We start from the raw sequence: 20781 nt of genomic DNA on the forward strand, positions 1-20781 counted from the left end.
CACCTCAAATCTCCCCATAACCTCCTCTGCTCAGGAGAACAACCCCAGCTTCTCTAGTCTCTATGTAACTAAAGTACCATTCTAGTAAATCTCCTCTGCATACTCTCCAAGGCATTGGCATCCTTCCTAATGCGTGGTGTCCAGAATTGGACACAATACTCCAGCTGGGATCTAACTAGTGATTTATAAAGGTTTAGCATAACTTTTTTGCTTTTGTATGCTTCTGTTTATAAAGCCAAGGATCCCATATACTTTTTTTTTAAAAAAAAGCCTGCTCAACTTGTCCTGTCACCTTCAATGATGTGTACGTTCACCCTCAGGTCTTCTCCCTGTTCATGCACCCCCTTTAAAATTGCACCACTTAGTTTATATTGCCTCATTCTTCCTTCCAAAATGCATCACTTCACATTTCTCTGCATTAAATTTTATCTGCCATGTGTCTGCTCATTTCACCAGTCTAAGTCCTCCTGAAGTCAATTGCTCTCTTCCTCAAAGTTTACTACATTTCTGAGTTTCGTATCCCTGCAAACTTTGAAATGATGCCCTGTATACCCGAGTTCAGGTCATTAATATCAAAGAGCAGTGGTCCCAATACCGACCTCTGGGGGCACCACAGTATACTTCCCTCCGGTCAGAAAAACAACCATTAAACCACTTATGTCTGCTTTCTATCCCTTAGCCAATTTCGTATCCACGCTGCCACTGCCCCTTAACCCCCATGGGCTTCAATTCTGCTACTAATTATTATTTGGTACTTCATCAAACACCTTTTGAAAGTTCACATACACATCAACTACACTACTCTCAAAGTACTCAAGTTAGTCAGACACGATTTGCCTTTAACAAATCTGTGCCAGTCATTTATTAACCCATATTTTTCCAGGTGACAATTAATTTGGTCTTGAATTATTGTCTCTAAAAGTTGCCCCACCACCGATGTTAGGCTGGCTGGCCTGTAGTTTCCTGGCTTATCCCTCATGCCTTTTTTTGAACAGGGGTGTAACATTTGCAATCCTCCAATATCTAAGGAGGATTGGAAGATTGTGGCCAGATCCTCCGCTATTTCCACCCTTACTTCCTTCAGCAACTTGGGATGCATCCCATCCGTCCGGGTGACTTTTCTACTTTGAGTGCTGGCAGCTTTTCAAGTACCTCCTATCTATTTTTATCCTATCCAATTTCTCTACTACCTCCTCCTGTAATGTGACATTGGTAGCACCCTGTTTAGTGAAGACAGATGCAAAGTACTCATTTAGTACCTCTGCCTCCACAAGATCTCAGTTTTGGTCCCACCCTTCATATGTTTAGAAAGACTGTTGGGTTCCCTTTATGTTACCAGCTAATCTATTCTCATACACTCTCTTTACCCCTCATTTCCTTTTCAGTTCTCCTTTGTACTTTCTGTATTGCTTGGTTTTCTACCGAATTAGGAGCCTGACATTTATCATAAGCCTCCTGCTCTCTCATTTTAATCTGTATCTTCAGTCATCCAGGGAGCTCTAGCTTTGAATACCCTTCCTTTCCCCCTCATGGCAACGTGTCTTGTCCATACCCGAACTATCTCCTCGTTGAAAGCTCATTTACTATTTTACCTGCCAATCTTTAATTTTAATCCACCTTTTAAAGTCACTACTTATTTAATGCACATGTGTCATGAACCAAGACACAACTCCTCTTTTCAGGTCTTAACCAATTTCTACCCCTCGTGCTGTAAACACCTTCGTGGCCCACTCTCTAGACTCCCCACATGGCAGCATGAATGCTGCATGAAATGGGAGGACAGAAAAAAAGATTGCTGCTGACTCAAACAGGAAGAGTAAAAAAAGGAAGGCGGCAAAGAAGAAAAAAATGACAAGTGAAATGCAAAAGGAAGCACTTTGCTGAAAAAGTTCAGAATTGTTTGGTGGGGCCCAGCCCTAAATACCTCGAGAAGCACCAACTTAAAAGATAATCTACACCTACCTGTAGCAGTACAATAGATAGATCTAAAACGAGAGATATTTCTGTAAGGAATCTTACACCACCAGGTTATAGTCCAACAGTTTTATTTGAAAATCACAAGCTTTCGGAGGCTTTCTCCTTCTCACCTGATGAAGGAGAAAGCCTCCGAAAGCTTGTGATTTTCAAATAAAACTGTTGGACTATAACCTGGTGTTGTAAGATTCCTTACATTTGTCCACCCCAGTCCATCACCGGCATCTCCACATCATGAGATATTTCTGACATTCGCCAAAAGTTAAACGGTCTCCATTAAATTTGAGAATACTGCACATTTTGTTAACAGGAAGAATTACCTTTCTGCATGCAATTTGTGGGGGTGGGGGTAGAAGAGACCTTGGGGCATAAAATACATTTTAAACTGGAAATAGGGGAAATGTCCACTTTTCAAATTAACATTACATTAATGAAATCCTGTTTTAAAGTTGCACATTCCTGCATTTTTGTTATAAGGTCATTAATTTTAAGCAGTGAGTTATGATCTGGAATGCACTAACTTTCAAAAGGGAATTGGATATATACTTGAAAAGGAAAAATTTGCAAGGCTCTGAAGAAAGATCGGGGGGATCTAATAGGATAGCTCTTTTAAAGAGCCAGCACAGGCATAATGGCCTCCTTCTGTACTGTATGATGGTGAATTATAGAGGAAAAGCGGTATTCCTCCATTAAAAGTAGGAATTCCCCCACCCAACTTGAAATCAAGTGCAACAGATATACATTAAGAACTATTTAACCCCGACATCTCTTATGCGCTTCCACTCATGCAGATTATACATCCCCAGTAGAAAGTCTAGCATTAATTAGAGTAACTTACTATTCTACAGATATGAAGATTAAAAAATGCCTTTAGCCACAAAGGGCCAGTCAAAATATTCAAGCATATTCCTCCACAATTTTTCACCCATGAGAACCACAAGAAAGCATAATTTTCAGCAGAGAAGCTGAATGAACTTTCCTATATAACTTCAAAGGGTTTTCAAAATTGGGGGTTTCAGTAGATGAAACTGATAGCAGACTGTCCCTTCAGTAGCAACATTGATCTAAATATTACAGCCTTGTTAAAGTAGAATCTGAAAAACAAGGACAGCTACCAAGATAGGAAATCTATAAGCCTGTGTGTACAGACTGCCATTAAGGTGGATGCTACAGTTCAACAAGCTGGTACTTTATCCATAGTTATATTTTGCCCATTACTCTCACTCTCCCCTCTGGATGCATCTTTCCAGCTCTACAGTTAGTGAATGAATTTTGTGATGCTCCTACCTGCAAGTTTTGTGTTTAGAACTTGTTCATATTCCTCCCGGATCTTGCTTTCATGGTCTTTAAGCAGGCGTTCACAGATTATTCCAACCTGTCGTAATGTGAACAAAGGCTGATCTTTCTTAGATAATGTCCCTATATATAATAGAAAAAAAGCTCAGTTCCAAATACATAAATGCAGTTGCTGTCCCACATCCAGAAAAAAATTATTTTAACCTACTGGCCAAACTGTATCTGATGAATAATAGTCCTCTACACATTCATTTTTGCATGATTTTATTCTTATTAATTTTGGAGTGTTTGCAGTTTTCTCAATTACCTAACAGCCTTAAAAACTGCACATTTAAATTACATTTACAAGGTATGAGACAATGCTGTTAAATCCAGAGGCAACATGAACAACTGAATAGGTGGTTTGCAGTAAACCAATATCAACTGTTCATTCCAGTCTATGCAGGCCAATTATCTTCGTCCCACTAACTCTCAGGCCTATACAGACTTCTCAGCCAAACATATGGCTGCCAGAAATGACCACAAAGTGTGAGTTTAAAACAGCTGCATATGCTCAAGCATCAGCAAGTAGTTTTGCTGATGCTGTGAAAGGTCCCCCCACAATATTCATAGGGTAGATTGTGGAACACCTTAATCCTTGGGCAATATTACAGGATCACTGAAGATGATGCAGGTTACAATTAAACTGAAGTCTTCCTTTTTCACAAATATACCATTCACTTTCAAAGATGGTTTTAGCTGTCGTGATAAGAGACAGGAGAAAAGAGAAGGAATACAAAGAGAGGATATGAAGTGTAATTACTTCTCCCCCTTCTGCAAAGCCCAAATGTCTCAACATTCATAGAGATTCCAGACCCTGCAGTATGAACTTCATTATTTTCTGGTTACCTAGTCAGCCTGAAAAAAAACTCCAAGCTGTTTTATGGATTTTATTCCTGTTAATTCAAAGCAGTTTTTGCTAGAAAAAAATTGAATTATCCAATATTTCAAAGTAAGCAATATTAATAAAACAGCACAGGAACATTAGAAAATGCCATAAAATGTTAAAGCAGCTATTGAATGGCATACGATCTATCCCTGAGCAGCTGTGATGAGAACCAGTGCCCATACCTCCTTCTGCTCACTGGACCCACTTGCTTCGGCCTCTTCCTCGCTTCTCATTAGCAGCAGCATCTTCCCATACAGCGCAACAATTTCCATGTTAGTCAGCAATCCAGACATCAGGACTTTATCAACACCGAGTCAAACGTAATGTCTGCTGGCAGTTGCAACAGAGAATTCGTGCTCATAGGCATTTGCTACTTCAAAGTTAGTCATTGGTACCCATGTGGGACCCTCAACTGTCAGATGCAACTGCTTCCCCTGTTGGTGAGATGAATTTATAGTGCTAAAAGCAGCTGGCAATGAACTACTATTAGAAACAGGCACGAGTCCAATCCACAATTGTCAACTATCAGGGCAGATTTTCTGCTTGCAATACCATGCTTCAAATTGACGCAAATACGCCTCAGAGGATCAGTCATCCACGCCTCTTATTTCTGAAGGTTACGGGCAGAGTAAATGTTGCAAGCAGCTTCATTTAAATATGCCTTTCCTTTCACAAGACATATATGCTGTCAGTGGGTGTACTAAGAACTTAATGCATCATAGTCAACTATCGCTGAAACCAGCTCAAATACAACAATTTTGGATAATGCTGAAGGCAAGAACAAGGCAAGTGACTGAGGCTTCAGCACTATGTTGCAGAAGCAAAACTGGCATCAGGCAACTGTGACCAATGCCAGAGAAGCTTATGTGGTCCCTAGAGGATCTCCAACATCTTTTTCCAAGCTAATGCAAATAATGGCTCAATTTTTTTTTGGAGCGTTCATGCAAACTTTCTCACTAATGCTGATTCTATAGCTGACCTGGGAATGGAAAAGTACTTCAATGTAAAAGAAAAACCCAAGATATCTTTACTTGGACAGCTGGCTTTATATTTCAGAACAATGTGCAATACGAAGGATCCACTGTATTCAATGCTGATTTTAAACTCAAGGTGGCATTAATTGCAGGAAAAGACAGAATCAACAAACAGTAAAGAGCAAAATTACTTTAATGAGCTGATACCAAGCCAGCCCAAGATGGTCGCAATTTAAAAGACTTTGCATTAACCTTGACAGAAGTAAACTGGAAAAAATACACTGAGCGATTGCAAGATGACCATTGAACTGTAAAGCAGAATGAATAAATTATAATTTGAATTTTCTGATGAATGAAACAAATCTGCTGTTAACAAGAGTAGGACTCATTTACTATTGTGTTGTGCTGGGGGGGGGGGGGGGGGGGAAGGGGGTGGCGCGAGAACATACATACAAAAATTATATTTAAGGTTAAATGATACAAAAAAAACCAACACCCTTATTCCAGTACATACTTAGTATTATAATAAATGTTTTTCTCTCTTACGACCTCTGTAAAATTAGATTCACAATGTTCCTTCCTTTATCCTTCAGCTGTGAAGGAAAAACTTCGTAGATCACCAACTTCTCCACAGCTGCCATCACCAGATGATTGGAGAAGCACTTCTGCAAAACACTGTTGGCGCTGAAGTAACCCTTTTCTATTTCGGCCCTTCCTGATAAGTTCTCTATTGAGTAGAATGGCAAAGAACTGAATGCACAAACCAGTGGGAAGAGTGTTTGAATTACAAATCAAGCCTGGCTCTAACTTAGGTGCTGTGCATCAGTACCAAATGCTTTATTACTGGAGCTTCAGAGCTGCCTTGGATTTACTTTGTTAGAATATTCAAAAGCATTTTTTTCCTCTATTTGTGGCCTGCACCCAAAATAGTAATTTGTTCTGTGTTTGTCATTCTCTGAATACATGTTCATTGATGTGAAAAAGGGATGCTAAAGCTTCAGATATTTATTTCTACAAATGATCACAGGCCTGGAGGGAGGCACATCAAGTGATTCTCCATCCTCTGACCCACTGCCTCAATTGTCACATGATTTGAAATAGTGCAACTTTCACCAGCATAACACAAATGCAAGACAATGGAAAAGGCACATAGCATTGTTACCTTCCTGCTGGAATTTCAGTTGCAAATAGGAAGTCCTGATGCCCACTACAACTTATCAATCTAAGGTAAACGCTCAACCTATTACACAACTAAAGTTATAAAACAAATTGCTAGATGGACTTAAACTAGCAAAAATACTGGTGCAGATTTCTGTAACAGATTTTGGATTTCGCTTTTACCTGGTGAACTTGGTGCATTTAGTAACAAAGTGTTAGATGATCCCTCAGCAGAACTGTTCGTCTCACTTTGATTAAAACTTCCTTCTAACTGTCTCCTCCATTGGAAACGGTTATATTCTTGCTTGATGTTCTGAAATATCTGTTCTGCAATTTAAAAAAATGACAGGAAGTAGAACTAAGGGTGAGGAAAAGAAACCCTCAAAATACATAAAAGCTATACACAAGGCCAAATTTGTTGGTCTTAAATCACAAATTTCACATCCAAATACATTTCACATTTATACACACAGTAACAGTGTATGCTGCAAATAATATTTCTAATACAAACCTTTCTATACTTAAATATTGTTCTACATTAACTATGGCAACCCAAATTACAAGCAATAATTTTAAAAAGTAGAATTAAAGTACATTTTTCCAGTTGAAAGTATTGCACTAAATGGACCAAACACAAGTTCAACCATTCCCAAACCTGGACAGGCACATTAATCACATCAGATCTGCAAAACACTTTTTCAAACTAAATATCTACACAGGGAAAATAATCCATTTAAAAACTGGTATGCTGCAGAATAGTCCAATAGAAATTGAGAGATGTATATCTTTATGGAGCCAAAATCAAGTTCATCCACTGTGTGATGGGCCAGCAGTATGTAACAAAGATACTTTTCAGCTTCACTTACTGATAATTATGTGATCATGAGGACATGCTCCATTACACTCCAGTGAATGGCAAGCAAAGTTCCACAAAGCACAGCAACATTTGCCCTCCTACAACCTTGTGCTGATCAAGGAGAGAAATGCCAATACTAAATAAATGGGCAACTTACATTTTTGAAATGCTGAATAAAACATATGCTACTCTAAAATCTCCACTCCACAAGAGCTGCTGTCTAATATCCAATTTCCCATACCACCGATCCTTATACTTCTCTTGAATGAGATTTACCAAAATCTGTGCCAAATTTGATGGGTGCAATACCTTGGAACAAACCTAACAAAAACAGGATCAAACTGCCCAATATGTAAACACTTCAAATGAGGAAAGATTATGCATCCCATCAGTTTCATCAGGAATCAAATCTATGTCCCAGGAGGTAGAAGGACATTACTTTAACTCAATTCACCTGGAGACAGAGCTTAGTAATTGTTGCATTATGAAGTGAATTATTGTATTGCTTATTGGTCTTTATACTCAGCCAAAAAAGCTTGAGACAATCCAGCAGCCCCTACTGGCTGAAGTGCATAATACTGTTAGCTTCTGTGATTCCCAGATGTACTTGGTAAAATGGTCACCAGGATTTGATATAAAATGTTTTGTTCTTTGTTTTAAATACTCAGGACAAACAGAAAAGTAACTGATACCATGATCAATATGGAACTTGCAAGTTCCAGATAAGGCACAATAAAACAATAACTACAATGATTAAAACACACAGAAAACTGGGGACTAATTAGATGAATAAGGATCAGCTAGATACTAGGAAAAGGCTCACTGAGTGAGATTTACATCATGTTTTCCTTGGGCTGTCCCTTTGGTTTCAAAGTTACTATTGTATTTTCCAGGTCATTGGCACCCTGTCACAAGATGATTTAGCTCTGGTGCATTATGCACCATGGCAAGTTATATAACAGGATATAATTACACAGGTGAATTAAATGATGATAGGAAGAACCTTCAGTATAACATACTCTGTGCCATCTATAGAATTTTAAAAAGACAAAGTGAAAACCAGATGTATTTTTATTCTGCCAAGGTTAATATTAACTTTCCTGGCTTGCATGCCTTTAAAAATCAGCACTCAGACCATTCCAAAACACAAGTTTTCAGAGTATTCTATACAGCCACTCTGGGAAGTACCTATAAATGTGTTACTGGAGCAGCACTTAGGTGCAAGAGCTGAACAGGCACCTCTACATGAGATGATATATTAAAGATAGTGGCATAAAGAACTCTACAGTGGAAGTGCTCCCTTTTTAGGTTATCCTTTTTTGCCACTGAGACACACAAAGCAAACACTCCTGGAGCTTGCCGGATCACCCACTAGAGTGAGAATTTTTGACAGGGTTACCGATCTCTTTCTCTTCCAGGAGATGGGGGGGATGGCAATGAGAAGAAAACCAGGCTGGTACACGAGGATGGAATCGGCTGAAGGATAGGACAACCAGACAGCCTTCTCTCATTCTGGATATATAAAAATTTCTCATGGTCAGATGATTGTGTACCTCAATTTGGTCACTGTTCAAGCCATCAATCAAATGATAGTACCACCCTAACAAATTCAAACACTTTCATAAATGATAATCATTCACAACAAACCAGAAGGCAGTAATCTGCTGGTCCATTTATTCCATTAGATGTAATTGATTTCTAGTGGCTCTTCAAAAGTAATGGCACAAAGCATTGTGCTGAATAAGAAATGTTGAAACTATTGCAATGGTTTTCAAATTATTGTGTTTGGAAGATCCCTATGAAGACACATCTGGGCACACCTATTCTAACTTCCAAAAGATAAGTTAAGTATAACGTTTGCAGAAAACATTGTTAGTTAATATACAGCAATAAGAATAATGTCAGCAAGTTAAAAAATACAGAACTTCAGCAATTTGACCACACAATCCCCTAGAGTGCAACAACCCAGTTTGAAAATGTACATCCTAAACACAGTAATTTAGTTGCTCATCTTTGCAAACTTCACCTGTGATGTTAAAATAGGCTGGGTTAACTTTGTACAATACAAATTAAATTTCAAAAGAGTAATTCAATAAGCCTTCCACCCACCAAAATATCTAGAAAGAATTTTGATGGTGTGCAGTAGTGCCAGCAAAAGGTTCATACCCAATTCCCACATCACTAAATTGCTGATCTATGCCACATTGTCTCTAGGAAGTGATGAGTAGAGACCAGGTGCTTCCTTGCCACATTTGGGGGAGGGGAGGAGAAGAGAAAGAGAGGGAGGGGTGCGGAGAGAAGTAATACCGCAGTTATTCTTTTACCCCTCAAATCTTCAAGTATGGCTCTGATAACGGCTGCTGGAAGAGGTCAGTGATAGAGTGACAAGGAGTGTAACATTTCCTACAATAAATGTGGGTATCTGCAATTTACAACAATAACTTGCTACTGGTTTCCATCATTCTTGGAGATGAGCACACCAACCTATAAAGGAGGACTACGCAGATACAAACAGTCTCACACTCTGGCATTTGAAGCTGTGTGGTACTTGGGAGACCCAATGCATTCACTGACTCACAATCACACTCTATAAACCAAGGTATAATTCTACAGTTGTACACGTTTATTTGCAACTCGCTTAACTGCAATTCCCATTTTAACACAACCATTTCTGTAGTCCCATTTTTTCCCCTCTATATAATTTTATTTTATTGCAACTTCATTTATGGTGATATATCCAAGTTTGGCACATAGAAATCCCACTTTAACGAGACTTTTCACCTCAATCTGATTGGGTTCGTTGGTCAGTGTGCCTAAAAACTGGTTTGACCTGATTTCCATTTGTTAGTGTTGGGCGGGTGAAGGAGCAATGGAAGTCAAATTTCAAGATGGCTCAACAGGAAAAAAGCTGAAACATGTTGCACAAGCAAGTGGATGTTTTGAACAGTGCGAAGGAATTAAGATTCAAAAGCAAGTCATACAGGAGCATAGCATTTCTGATTCTCAGGTTTCTAGAGTTCTATAAAAGAACAGCAGATGTCTTGAAGGATTAGCGAAAAGGAACGAGAACCGGGATAGGAAACGGAAGGGTGAAAGTAAATTGGCAGATATTGATGAAGAGCTGCTTAGGTACTTTAATCACAATAGAGCTCAGAAAATCCCACTTTACGGCTGCCTGTTGAAAGCTAAAGCTAATGAGCTTGCCAAATAACTTGGCATGATAAGCTTTGAAGCATCAAATGGATTCCTGTGCTGCTGGAAAATGAAAATCTTGTTTACAAAAAGCTGTGCGGTGAAAAAGTGGACAGTGACAAACCCACTGCTAATGCAGTCTGAGAAAGCATTGCCGGGTTTGTTAGAATATCAATCCAACTTAATTTACAATTGCGATGAGACCTTGCTTTTCTCCTGTGCCCTGCGCCCGATCAAGCCGATGCAAAAAGAAAAAGGAGTGAAGGTGATCAGTGGCAAAATGAGAACAGAATGCTGTATATTGTTGTGTGATAACCAAATAGGCTCAGACAAGGTGAAACCTCTCGTGATCAGGAAAAGTAGGTTTGGCTAATTTAAATGACTGCCTGGTACCAAGTCCAATGCCAGGACCTGCAAACATTGAGTAAATTTGGCTCTACGCCCAAATGTACAATAAGTGGGATGTCTAGTTAAGTCTAACTAAACACAGAGTAGTGACCTTACCCATTGGGTCATGGGTTTGAGGCTCTGCAAAGGGATTCCAAAGAGCCAAGTTCTAGATCGAGTTCTAAAGTTCCAGATTACTCTGGGGTGCTAGTAATTCCTGGATTAAACCCAGTGCCACACGCTGGACCAGATTAGGAAAAATAGATTAGGATTGTTAACACAATGCTGGAAGGAGGTGTAGAAGGGAGTTTCAGATTCCTGGGACACGGAGCAGGGACGGTTGTACAGACCTTACCTAAACTGGAAAGGGACTCTTGTTCTTGTGGAAAGCGTAAATAGGGCACTGGGAAAGATTTAAACTAGTTAGGGGAGGTGGAAGGGGAAAATCCACACAAAGCCAAGTATGAGAAAAAGATCAGCAGGACTGGGGCAGTTACCCAGATAAGGGTTCTGTACACAAATGCACGTAGTATAAGAAATAAAACAAGTGAGTTAGAAGCACAAATTCTACTTAAAGAATATGATGTATTAGCCATTACAGAGATTTGGCTACAACCTGAGCGTGATTGGCTGCTAAATATTCCAGGCTATAGGATCTTTAGCAAGGATAGGAAATTGGGAAAGGAGGGGAAAGTAGCAATATTGATAAATGACAATTACTGCAGTAGAAAGAAGGGATTTCAGTAAAGGTAATCAGGCAGTGGAAACTATGGGTAGAGTCGAGGCACAGCAAAGGATGCAAGACACTGATAGGAGTTGTCTACACACCTCCTGATAGCAATGTAGTGGGGGAGGGGGATGTATAAATACAGAGCATGTAGCAAAAATGTGATTATAATATGAGAGATTCGGGACAGTTTTTCAGAACAATATGCTTTAGAGCCGACAGGGGAACAGGCCATACTGGATTTATTTCATGAGTAACAAACCAGAATTAGTCAACAGGTGGTAAGGAAGCATCTTGTAAATAGTGACCATAATATGATTGTGACTCTTCTCCCTCTCAAACCCAATATCAAATTCAAACGAAAGTTGTAAATTTAAGTAAGGCAAACTATAAACTGATCACAGTAAACGGGGCTGAACTGTTAATGGGCATACCTACAGACAAACAGCAGGAACTATTCAAAAAAAGTATTTGGTATGATACAAAACCGTACATACCCCTAAAAGGCAATGGTTCCACTTGTGTAGTTAAGCAATGGTCAGTCAATAAATGAGGTAAGAGACCATATCAAGCTAAAAGAAAATACTAAGAGAAATGCAAGAAAAAGTGGAACTCAGCAAACCAAGAGCTTTAAAAAAGCAACAAAGGGATACAAAGAAATGAGGTGCAAAAAGGAAATTATTTTTTAAAAACTTGCAATAGATATTTTTTTTAATTTGCTAAGAGGAGTTGTAAAGGGTAATGTAGATCTATTAAAGTTGGATGCAAGCAAGACTATAATGGATAAGCAAATAGCAGACATGTTAAATCTGTTGACAGTGGAGTAAGAGGACACAATACCAGCAGCATACAGGAACCTAAAAATAAGTCAAGGGGAGGAACTTAGTGGATTTAATACAAGTTTTAAAAATGGTAATGTAGAAAATAATGGGACTTAAGATAGACAAACCTCCAGAACCTGATAATTTCCACTCCAAGGTATCAAAAGAAATAGATAAGGAAATTGCAGAAGAAACTATCAAAATTGTTTTCTATTTTCTAAAAGGTCGAGTCAGGAATTGTGCCTTTGGATTTGAAAATTGCAACGATCACTGCATTATTTAAGGGGAGAAACCAGGTAACTACAGACCCATCAGTTTAATATCAATTGCAGAAGCATTGGAATCTATCAGACAGAGCGACTGACAACTTGGGTAAGTATCAGTTGATCAAAGGGAGTCACCGTGGATTGTGAAGGGTAGGTCATGTCTGACTAATCTAGTTGTTTTTGTGTTTATTTGGAGGTCACCAACAGTGGCTAGGAGAGAATCTATAGATGTTGTCAATATGAACTTCCAGAAGGCATTTAATAAGGTTCCGCACAAGAGATGGTTGGGAAAATGAGCGCGCTCAGAATTGGAGGCAACCTTGTGACATGGGTCAGTAATTGGTTGGGGGGGGGGGGGGTAGGAGACAGTAGGGATAAAGGGTGTGTTCTCTGATTGGTGGGATGTAACAAGTAGTGTTCCCCAAGCATCTGTACTGGGGCCTCCATTTTTCACCATACATATCAATGACTTGCATGAAGGAATAGAGTTGTATATCCAAGGTTGCAGATGATACTAAGTTAGGAGGTACAGTGTGGATGGGAACAGAAAGTCACTAAAGGACATAAACGGACTAACAGTGGGCAAATTATGGCAGATAGTGTTCAATGTGGGAAAGTGTGAGATCATTCACTTTGGATCCGAGAAATATTGGAAAATTTTCTTATTGGTAAGAGACTAGGAGGAGCAACAGCATTTAGATGTTGCTGTAAACAAATCACTAAAAGCTGGTGCCTAGGAACAAAAAGTAATCAAAAAGGCTAATGGAATGTTGGTCTTTATCTCATGGAGGTTGGAATTCAAAAGTGAGGAAATTATGGTTCATTTGACCAAAGCCTTAATTGACCCCATCTGAAATAATGCTTTCAGGTTTGGGCACTGAATCCCAGGAAAGATACAATGACCCTGGAAGGGGTACCGTGCAGATTCACCAGAATACCACCAGGGATAGAAGGTTAAATTACAAGGACAGCATGCATAAATATAACTTGTATTCCCTTGAGTTTAGATGGTTGAGGGATGATCCAATAGAGAGGTTTAAAATTATAAAAAGGGAGATGTGGGCAATAGAGAAACTATTTCATCTGGTGGGGAATTCAAAGCAAGGGGACATAACCTTAAAATTAGAGGTAGGCCATTTAAGAGCGATATCAGGAAGCAATTTTTCACGTAACAAGCAATGGAAATCTGGAACTTGCTCCCACAAAAGGCAGTGGGATACTGGGGCAATTGAAATTTGAGACTGAGATCGATAGACTTTTGCTGGGGATGGGATCTGGAACAAAGGCAGGTAAATGGAGTTGAGGTACAGATCAGCTATGATCTAATTGAATGGCTTGAGAGGCTGAATGGCCTCCTCCTGTTCCTAAATCACTCATACAACGTAACTGCAATTTTGAATTTAACAGTTATATCAAACCACGCAGTATGCCTGAGCTAAAAACCGAAAAAAAAACTCAAGATGCAGAACTTGTACATTCTAATGAATTTCATTTTCTTCCATACTTCTAAAAATGTTGCCAGTACAAACTGATTGCCATTCCTGCTGCAAATCTTTTGTTTAACAAAAGGCCCAAATACACACTAAAACTCAGTGCACCCGCACTTATTCTTCTCCTTTATAGAGATAATAAAGTTTTCTTATCTCTACTACAGCAGACATAGTATATAACCCATTTAAAAACCCTCAGTCACATGGACTTAACTGTGACATTCCAACTGCACCACATTGCTTGATACCATTCCAATCACAGAATCTCATTTTAAATGTCGCTTAGCAGCATATCTTCATTGATCACATCATTCAAAGTATACATGCAATTTCTGCTGTCATAGCAAGCTGTCTTTGGAACTGAAAGTACCCCCAAAAAGTTACATTAAAAATTTCAAGTGAATTGAAGTAACTTTTCAAAAATAACTGGCAACACAATGTTCATTTAACAAACAAGAAATTCACTCTAGCATGCTCCTTACTGAAGGGATGTTTAAAAAAAATTTTAAAGCTCCCAAAAGACTGCCACAATCACCCTATAATATTTTATATTTTTAAACCACCAGTTCCTCATTTTCTAATGCAATAACGTAAAACGGGTAATGTCAGAAGACAGGGAGAACACTTCGGCATTCTATATAATGCACAACACAAGGATATTTTTCAAATATTGCATTAAGTGTGCATATGAACTAAATTTCTTAGCACTTTTGCACAAGAAACTGATCTGCTGCCACTCATCTCAAACAAAACAGATTTAATTTTTTAAACTTTCAAGCAGCAAGCTATGATACGGTTTCAGGCAACTCTGCTAAAGTTTGAGAAATTACCTCAGTACTCCCCTCTAAGGGGCAACAAAGGCAACCGGTGGCTATCTTCATTATTCTTGGTCGACAGCTATCCATTTTGCATGCCAGATGAATTATGCCCACATATTATAATTGTTCCACATTTTATTCTAAGATATTTGAACTAAACCAATGGGTTTTCATCCTGCAAAGATTCTCTCAAAAATTGCCACTTAAAACCATTTTTTAAAAAATTAACAGCAAAATACAGATAACAGTTGAATACCTGTACATTAATGGTACTAATTACTCAGATCTAGAGTGCACTTGTCTAACTAGAGAAAAATATTACAATTTTAGATACCAGAATGTAATTTGGATACTGCAGTCCATTATCACTGCGGTTACTGCCTTTAAGAAATCTGCTTCTTTGACCAGCTGCTGGGGCTTCAATTTTAAAAAATTAAACTATAAAATTACTGCAAAATGAGCATGAACCTTATTTGACTCTAATTTAAAAGAAAATCCAACTTCTTGGGTACTTTCCTCCCCCCCGCCACAATCCAAAAGCAGGAACTTGACCTTTTAAACAAAAGGCACAAATGCAACAGATTGGCCCAACTATGTGGGGACAAAATGGAGCAAATCTTCCTGGATAAATCAACATCCAGTCAACTGATTTTTTTTAATGCTGCCATCTCATGGAATATTATGAACCCAAAATATCCTTTAAAATGTTTTCTTCATTCCAGATACAAATCAATCACCAACAAAATTGTATACAACACTGATTAGTACCACTTCCCTCTGTCCATTAAGCATGGAGAACGTCATAACCTGCTAGTCAGTAAAGAGTGATAAAATGTTTATTTATGGAGCTGTACAAGCTCCTTCAGACAGAACCATCAACTCTTCTTCCAATTTAGGATTGCAAACAATAGCAATTACTTTTGGAGCTCAAAACTTTAATGTACATTAAAGTAGTGCTTTATTGGACACTTTTTCTAAAATGTTGCATGTGCCATGCAGGGGAAATTCAAACTCAGGACACCAAAGAAACATTCAGTAGGAACAATGACTCACCCAAGCAGATTGACATAAAAGGCATTATATAAATGCAAGTTAATGTAAAAAAAATCCCAAGACACTTCACAGGGGTGCAAAGAAGCAGAACATTAAACAGCAAATAGAACTAAAAGGTTTATACCATAGAAAAATTGAGCAAAAATTGTAAATAAAAGTGTCAATTCATCAGAGATATCTGGATCAACAGCCAAAACAATGTAAGGATCTCCAGTTAAAATAGTAGGGGAGTCATTAGGGATCAAACTTAAAACACTAAAAGGGAGACAGACTTAGGAGATTGGAGAAGCAAAGTTCAGACATCATGGATCAAGAACCAGAGAAGGCAAGATGGCTCAGGCAAAAATAGAGACTGTAAAGAGAACTTCAAGGCTATAATTCAAAAAGTTTAAATGACAAATCATAAGTCACATGCATGCATAATATTAACATGTAATGTACTGGCATGGATGCATTATGGAATTCTCTCACCCGAGTGAAACAACATTCCCAAAACACCCAATTCCATTAAAGTGGATTTCCAACACAGATCAGAAAATGCTATATTTAATATCTTAATCAGTTTTTATGCTCATGAAGGAATGCTAGTTCTGAGAAACAGATGTTAAATTTGTTTTAGGCACCTAGTGTCAGCATCAAGCACTCCCAAGTTAGTCACAGCACAGGTGCAAAGTAAAGTGCTCTCTACTCTAACAATACTAACAGTGTAACACCCTTCCCCCCACCCCCCACACCCCCAGTCTGAACTGATTAGTGCTGAATTTGGGGAGGAAGAAAGGAGGTGTGGTGGGGGCATGCCCACTAGTAAACATGCCATTTTGCTCATCAAATGTGTCAGTGTTTTTCTCCAGAAATTCAATTCTTCCAAATTATTTTGTAGCATAAATTTGATAGTCACACATTACAGTACAAATTAGAAGAGTTTGTCAGATTAAAACTTTAATTGCATTACAACTCAGCATTTTGCAGTTCATCATGCAAGCACACCAACTAAGCTTTTGTCACTGCCACTTTAGATTTTGCATTCATAAACAAATAATTTACACCTTTAGTTTACTGTGCAAATATGCCAAAGGCACTTGTTACCCAAACTACATTAATAAGTCAGTGAATATTATACACTGCTCTGCAGTTTAATCACCTGCCCATTAGTCAATTTTTTTTTTTAAAAACACCCTCTCCCCAAAGTGTACCAACTTATTAATGGCACATTTTCAAAACAAAAAGAAACTAATATACCAGGCACGGATTAAAACCCTTTCATTTCAGTTAAATGCCATTAAGTACCGCAAAATTCTTTACATCATGAATATTCAGCAAGATCTTGGTTCTAAAACCAAACCAAGGTATACCACAAATACATTGTTTATCCAAATACATCAATTTCCCCTCCCCCCATTTAAAGAACTGTAAATTACCATTTAAACCTGTTTTAAATGCAGTGTAAATCTGGCTATTAGCATACAACAGAATAACTTAATATAACAGCAGATTGTCAAGACGATTTCAATTTCAATTCTGAGCCGTTTTCTTCCATCGGTTCACAACTCCTGCATTAGAAATATCACAATTCACTGTCGTAGCAATGAAAAAGGGTGGTTATAATTGGTTTTACACATCACGAAATCAGTTACGACACCCTGAAGCCTAGCCATAATACGAGGAATAGGGCTTTCGCCAATAAACCTCTCGAATTGCTTTTAGAGACCCCTCGTTGAGTTTTCTATCCCCAAAATAATTTAATGCACCCCTGGCAGCTTCAATATTAAAATACTGCCTGATATTTTAGTGGTCAGAAACCTCCGAAGTATATTTAGCAGCAACCAAAGACCCCTCCTCTTGCTAAAAAAATGGCAGCCATTTCCAAGGGGGAGGCTGTGAAAAAAAATGATCAACATTTGCATCGATTTTCAGCTTTATACTGTGCACAATGCTGAGTTGCTTTGACGGTGCTAACATACTGGACTTCTATCGGTAAAGGCGGAAAAGGTTCAAATGCAATAGAGCAGATTGCGAAACACAAAGCCTGAATGAATTCCCTAGGAAGCTGCACCTTTAACACCCTCCCATAATAATCCTCGCTTTTACTGCCATTGTCTCGCTTTGCCATTGCCCTGCCACCTTCTCTTCTCCTCTCCCCTCCCCCGTTATATTACCTGGTGTGAGCCTATGTGCTGACGAGCTTTCTCCGCCAAAGGCCGCCGGCTCCGTTTTCAGGTACTTCTGGGGCGAAGGTGCCCCAGTGCCGGGCCCTGTTAAAGGCATACACCGCCTCCGCTTGGGGGATTGAGACTGAGGGCTAAGCAGCGCGTCAAATTCGACGCTTCGTTTCAGTGTGGCCCCACACGCCATGATCCGCCAACACACGCTCACTGCAACCGCCTGGGCTTCCGAACTCAAACAAGGGAGGGCAGGAAGGCAACGTCCGACCGGTCCGGGGCCCGCCGACCTCCGCGCTTCGGTTTCTTAAAGAAACGTAGTTTAATTTAATTTTCCTTCTTGTAAAAGTAAAAGCTCCAGAACGGCGGAGTGAAGCCGCCCTGTCCCTATGGCGCTTCTCCCTCACCCACTCGCAGCTTTCGCTTTTCAAACAGCAATGGCGTCTCCGGCCAGGCAACCACCAACAGCCTCGCTTTCACCAGCCTCAGCAGCGTCACAATGTGGACACCTCCACTCACCGCCCTTGCCGGGGGAGTGCTGCTCAAAGGAAATGCAAGAAAAAAACTTAACTAAATTTGCTTGCTAAGTAATTCCTCGTAATCAAAATTACTTTGCACACGTTTAAAATATTGGTTATATCGAATATTGCTTTGCTGGAGTGAAAGGAGGAGCAACGCACAAATATAATTCATGAAGGATCGCCCTCCCTTATCATTTCTTTTTCAATATTTTTCGTTATTAAAGAGACAGTATCCTTTTTGAAGGCCTGTATTGGTTGCGGTTGAAAATTAAATGTCCTAAACTCGACCAGGTTTTAAAGTACGGTTTCCGCCCACCCTTTGAAAGTGGTAATCTGAATCAATTCATTTCAAAACTGATAATTGGAGGAAGTTGTAAAATATATGACAGCATCGATACATGTTTGTTTCAATAGTTTGAAAATATAGTGAGTTTGTTTTAAATGTATAATTGTTAACTTGCCTATAAAGGGATATTTTTGCATGTGTTTTGTAAGAAAAACCGTTAAACAATTTGCCATCATCACTCTTGAGATTTTTAAAATCAGTTTTCTTCCATTTTTTCTGAAAGTGGTCAAGCAAGCAAGAATATATACAATCCCACAGACATCAGCAGTTCTCCAGTAACAGCCAATTGGTGATTATTCAAGTGTACGTATTAACTGTAAGTGCTAGCAGGCCATCCAACTGTGGAGGCCAGCACAGCCAATGTCCTTGCCCAATATCTGCACCTTCCCAGCAAAGATCCCTGGATGGCAATCAGAAACAAGAACTGTGGTTGATTTTTTTTCATATAGCAATGCCATCAAACACCAACAGCCTCACTTTAAAAATGGCATCATAGAAGAGCAGCAGGAATGCTACTGACTATTTCTTCCACCCTCCAGATGAGCTTTAGTGGAAGACATGATACTGAACCTACATCCATTATTCTCTGTGTCAATTCAACCTATGAAACGAGGTCAGACTGTTGGTGAGCAGGAATGTACTGCTGCAGTTTTCTGCTGAGCCTGCTCAGCAGTCCTGCCAAAGTAGCAGGAGTGCTATACAGTGGATTTTTTTAAAAACTGACTGATAGGTGGTTTCATCACATAAGAACATAAGAAATAGGAGCAGGAGTAGGCCATATGGCCCCTCGAGCCTGCTCCGCCATTCAATAAGATCATGGCTGATCTACCTCAACTCCACTTTTCCACCCTATCCCCATATCCCTTGATTCCCTTAGTGTCCAAAAATCTGTCGATCTCAGTCTTAAATATACTCAACGACTGAGCATCCACAGCCCTCTGGGGTAGAGAATTCCAAAGATTTACAACCCTTTGAGTGAAGAAATTTTTCCTCACCTTGGTCCTAAATGGTCAACACCTTATCTTGAGACTATGACCCCTAATTCTAGGCTCTCCAGGCAGGGGATACAGCCTCTCAGCATCTACCCTGTCAAGCCCTCTAAGAATTTTACACGTTTCAATGAGATCATCCCTCATTCTTCTAAACTCCAGAAAATATAGGCCCATTCTACTCAATCTCCCCTCATAGGACAACCCACTCATTCCAGGAATCAATTTAGTGAACCTTCGTTGCACCCCCTCTAAGGCAAGTATATCCTTCCTCAGGTAAGGAGACCAAAACTGTACACAGTTCTCCAGGTGTGGTCTCACCAGAGCCCTATATAATTGCAGCAAGACCTCCTTACTCTTATACTCCAACCGCCTTGCAATAAAGGCTAACATACCATTTGTCTTCCTAATTGCTTCCTGTACCTGCATGTTAACTTTCTGTGATTCGTGTACAAGAACATCCAAATTCCTCTGACTACCAACATTTCTTAGTCTCACCATTTAAAAAATATTCTGCTTTTCTATTCCTACCAAAGTGGATAATTTCACTTTTCCCACATTATACTCCATCTGCCACCTTCTTGTTCACTCGACCTGTCCATATCCCTTTGCGTCCTCCTTATAGCTTACTTTCTCACCTAGCTTTGTATCGTCAGCAAACTTGGATACATTACACTCGGTCCCCTCATCTAAGTCATTGATATATATTGTAAACAGCTGAGGCTCAAGCACTGATCGCTGTGGCACCCCACTAGTTACAACCTAGCAGCCTGAAAATAACCCGTTTTTTCCTACTCTCTATTTTCTGTCCGTTAACCAATTCTCA

The 20781-nt window shown here is 39.3% G+C and overlaps 1 protein-coding gene across 1 annotated transcript in view; it reads right to left on the reverse strand.

Moving 5' to 3' along the window:
- Positions 1–18586, reverse strand: part of akirin1 (akirin 1) — a 30600-nt gene extending 12014 nt beyond the window's left edge. Inside the window, exons 1-3 of the mRNA XM_068006482.1 lie at positions 18097–18586; positions 6514–6657; positions 3262–3393 (exon numbers count right to left, since the gene is read on the reverse strand). Of these exons, the coding sequence (XP_067862583.1) occupies positions 3262–3393; positions 6514–6657; positions 18097–18292 (472 nt within the window). The 5' untranslated portion in view covers positions 18293–18586. The remainder of the gene's footprint in view (positions 1–3261; positions 3394–6513; positions 6658–18096) is intronic.
- Positions 18587–20781: the final 2195 nt, after the last annotated feature.

Source organism: Heptranchias perlo, chromosome 26, assembly GCF_035084215.1.
Source record: "Heptranchias perlo isolate sHepPer1 chromosome 26, sHepPer1.hap1, whole genome shotgun sequence".
Classification (NCBI taxonomy): Eukaryota; Metazoa; Chordata; class Chondrichthyes; order Hexanchiformes; family Hexanchidae; genus Heptranchias; species Heptranchias perlo.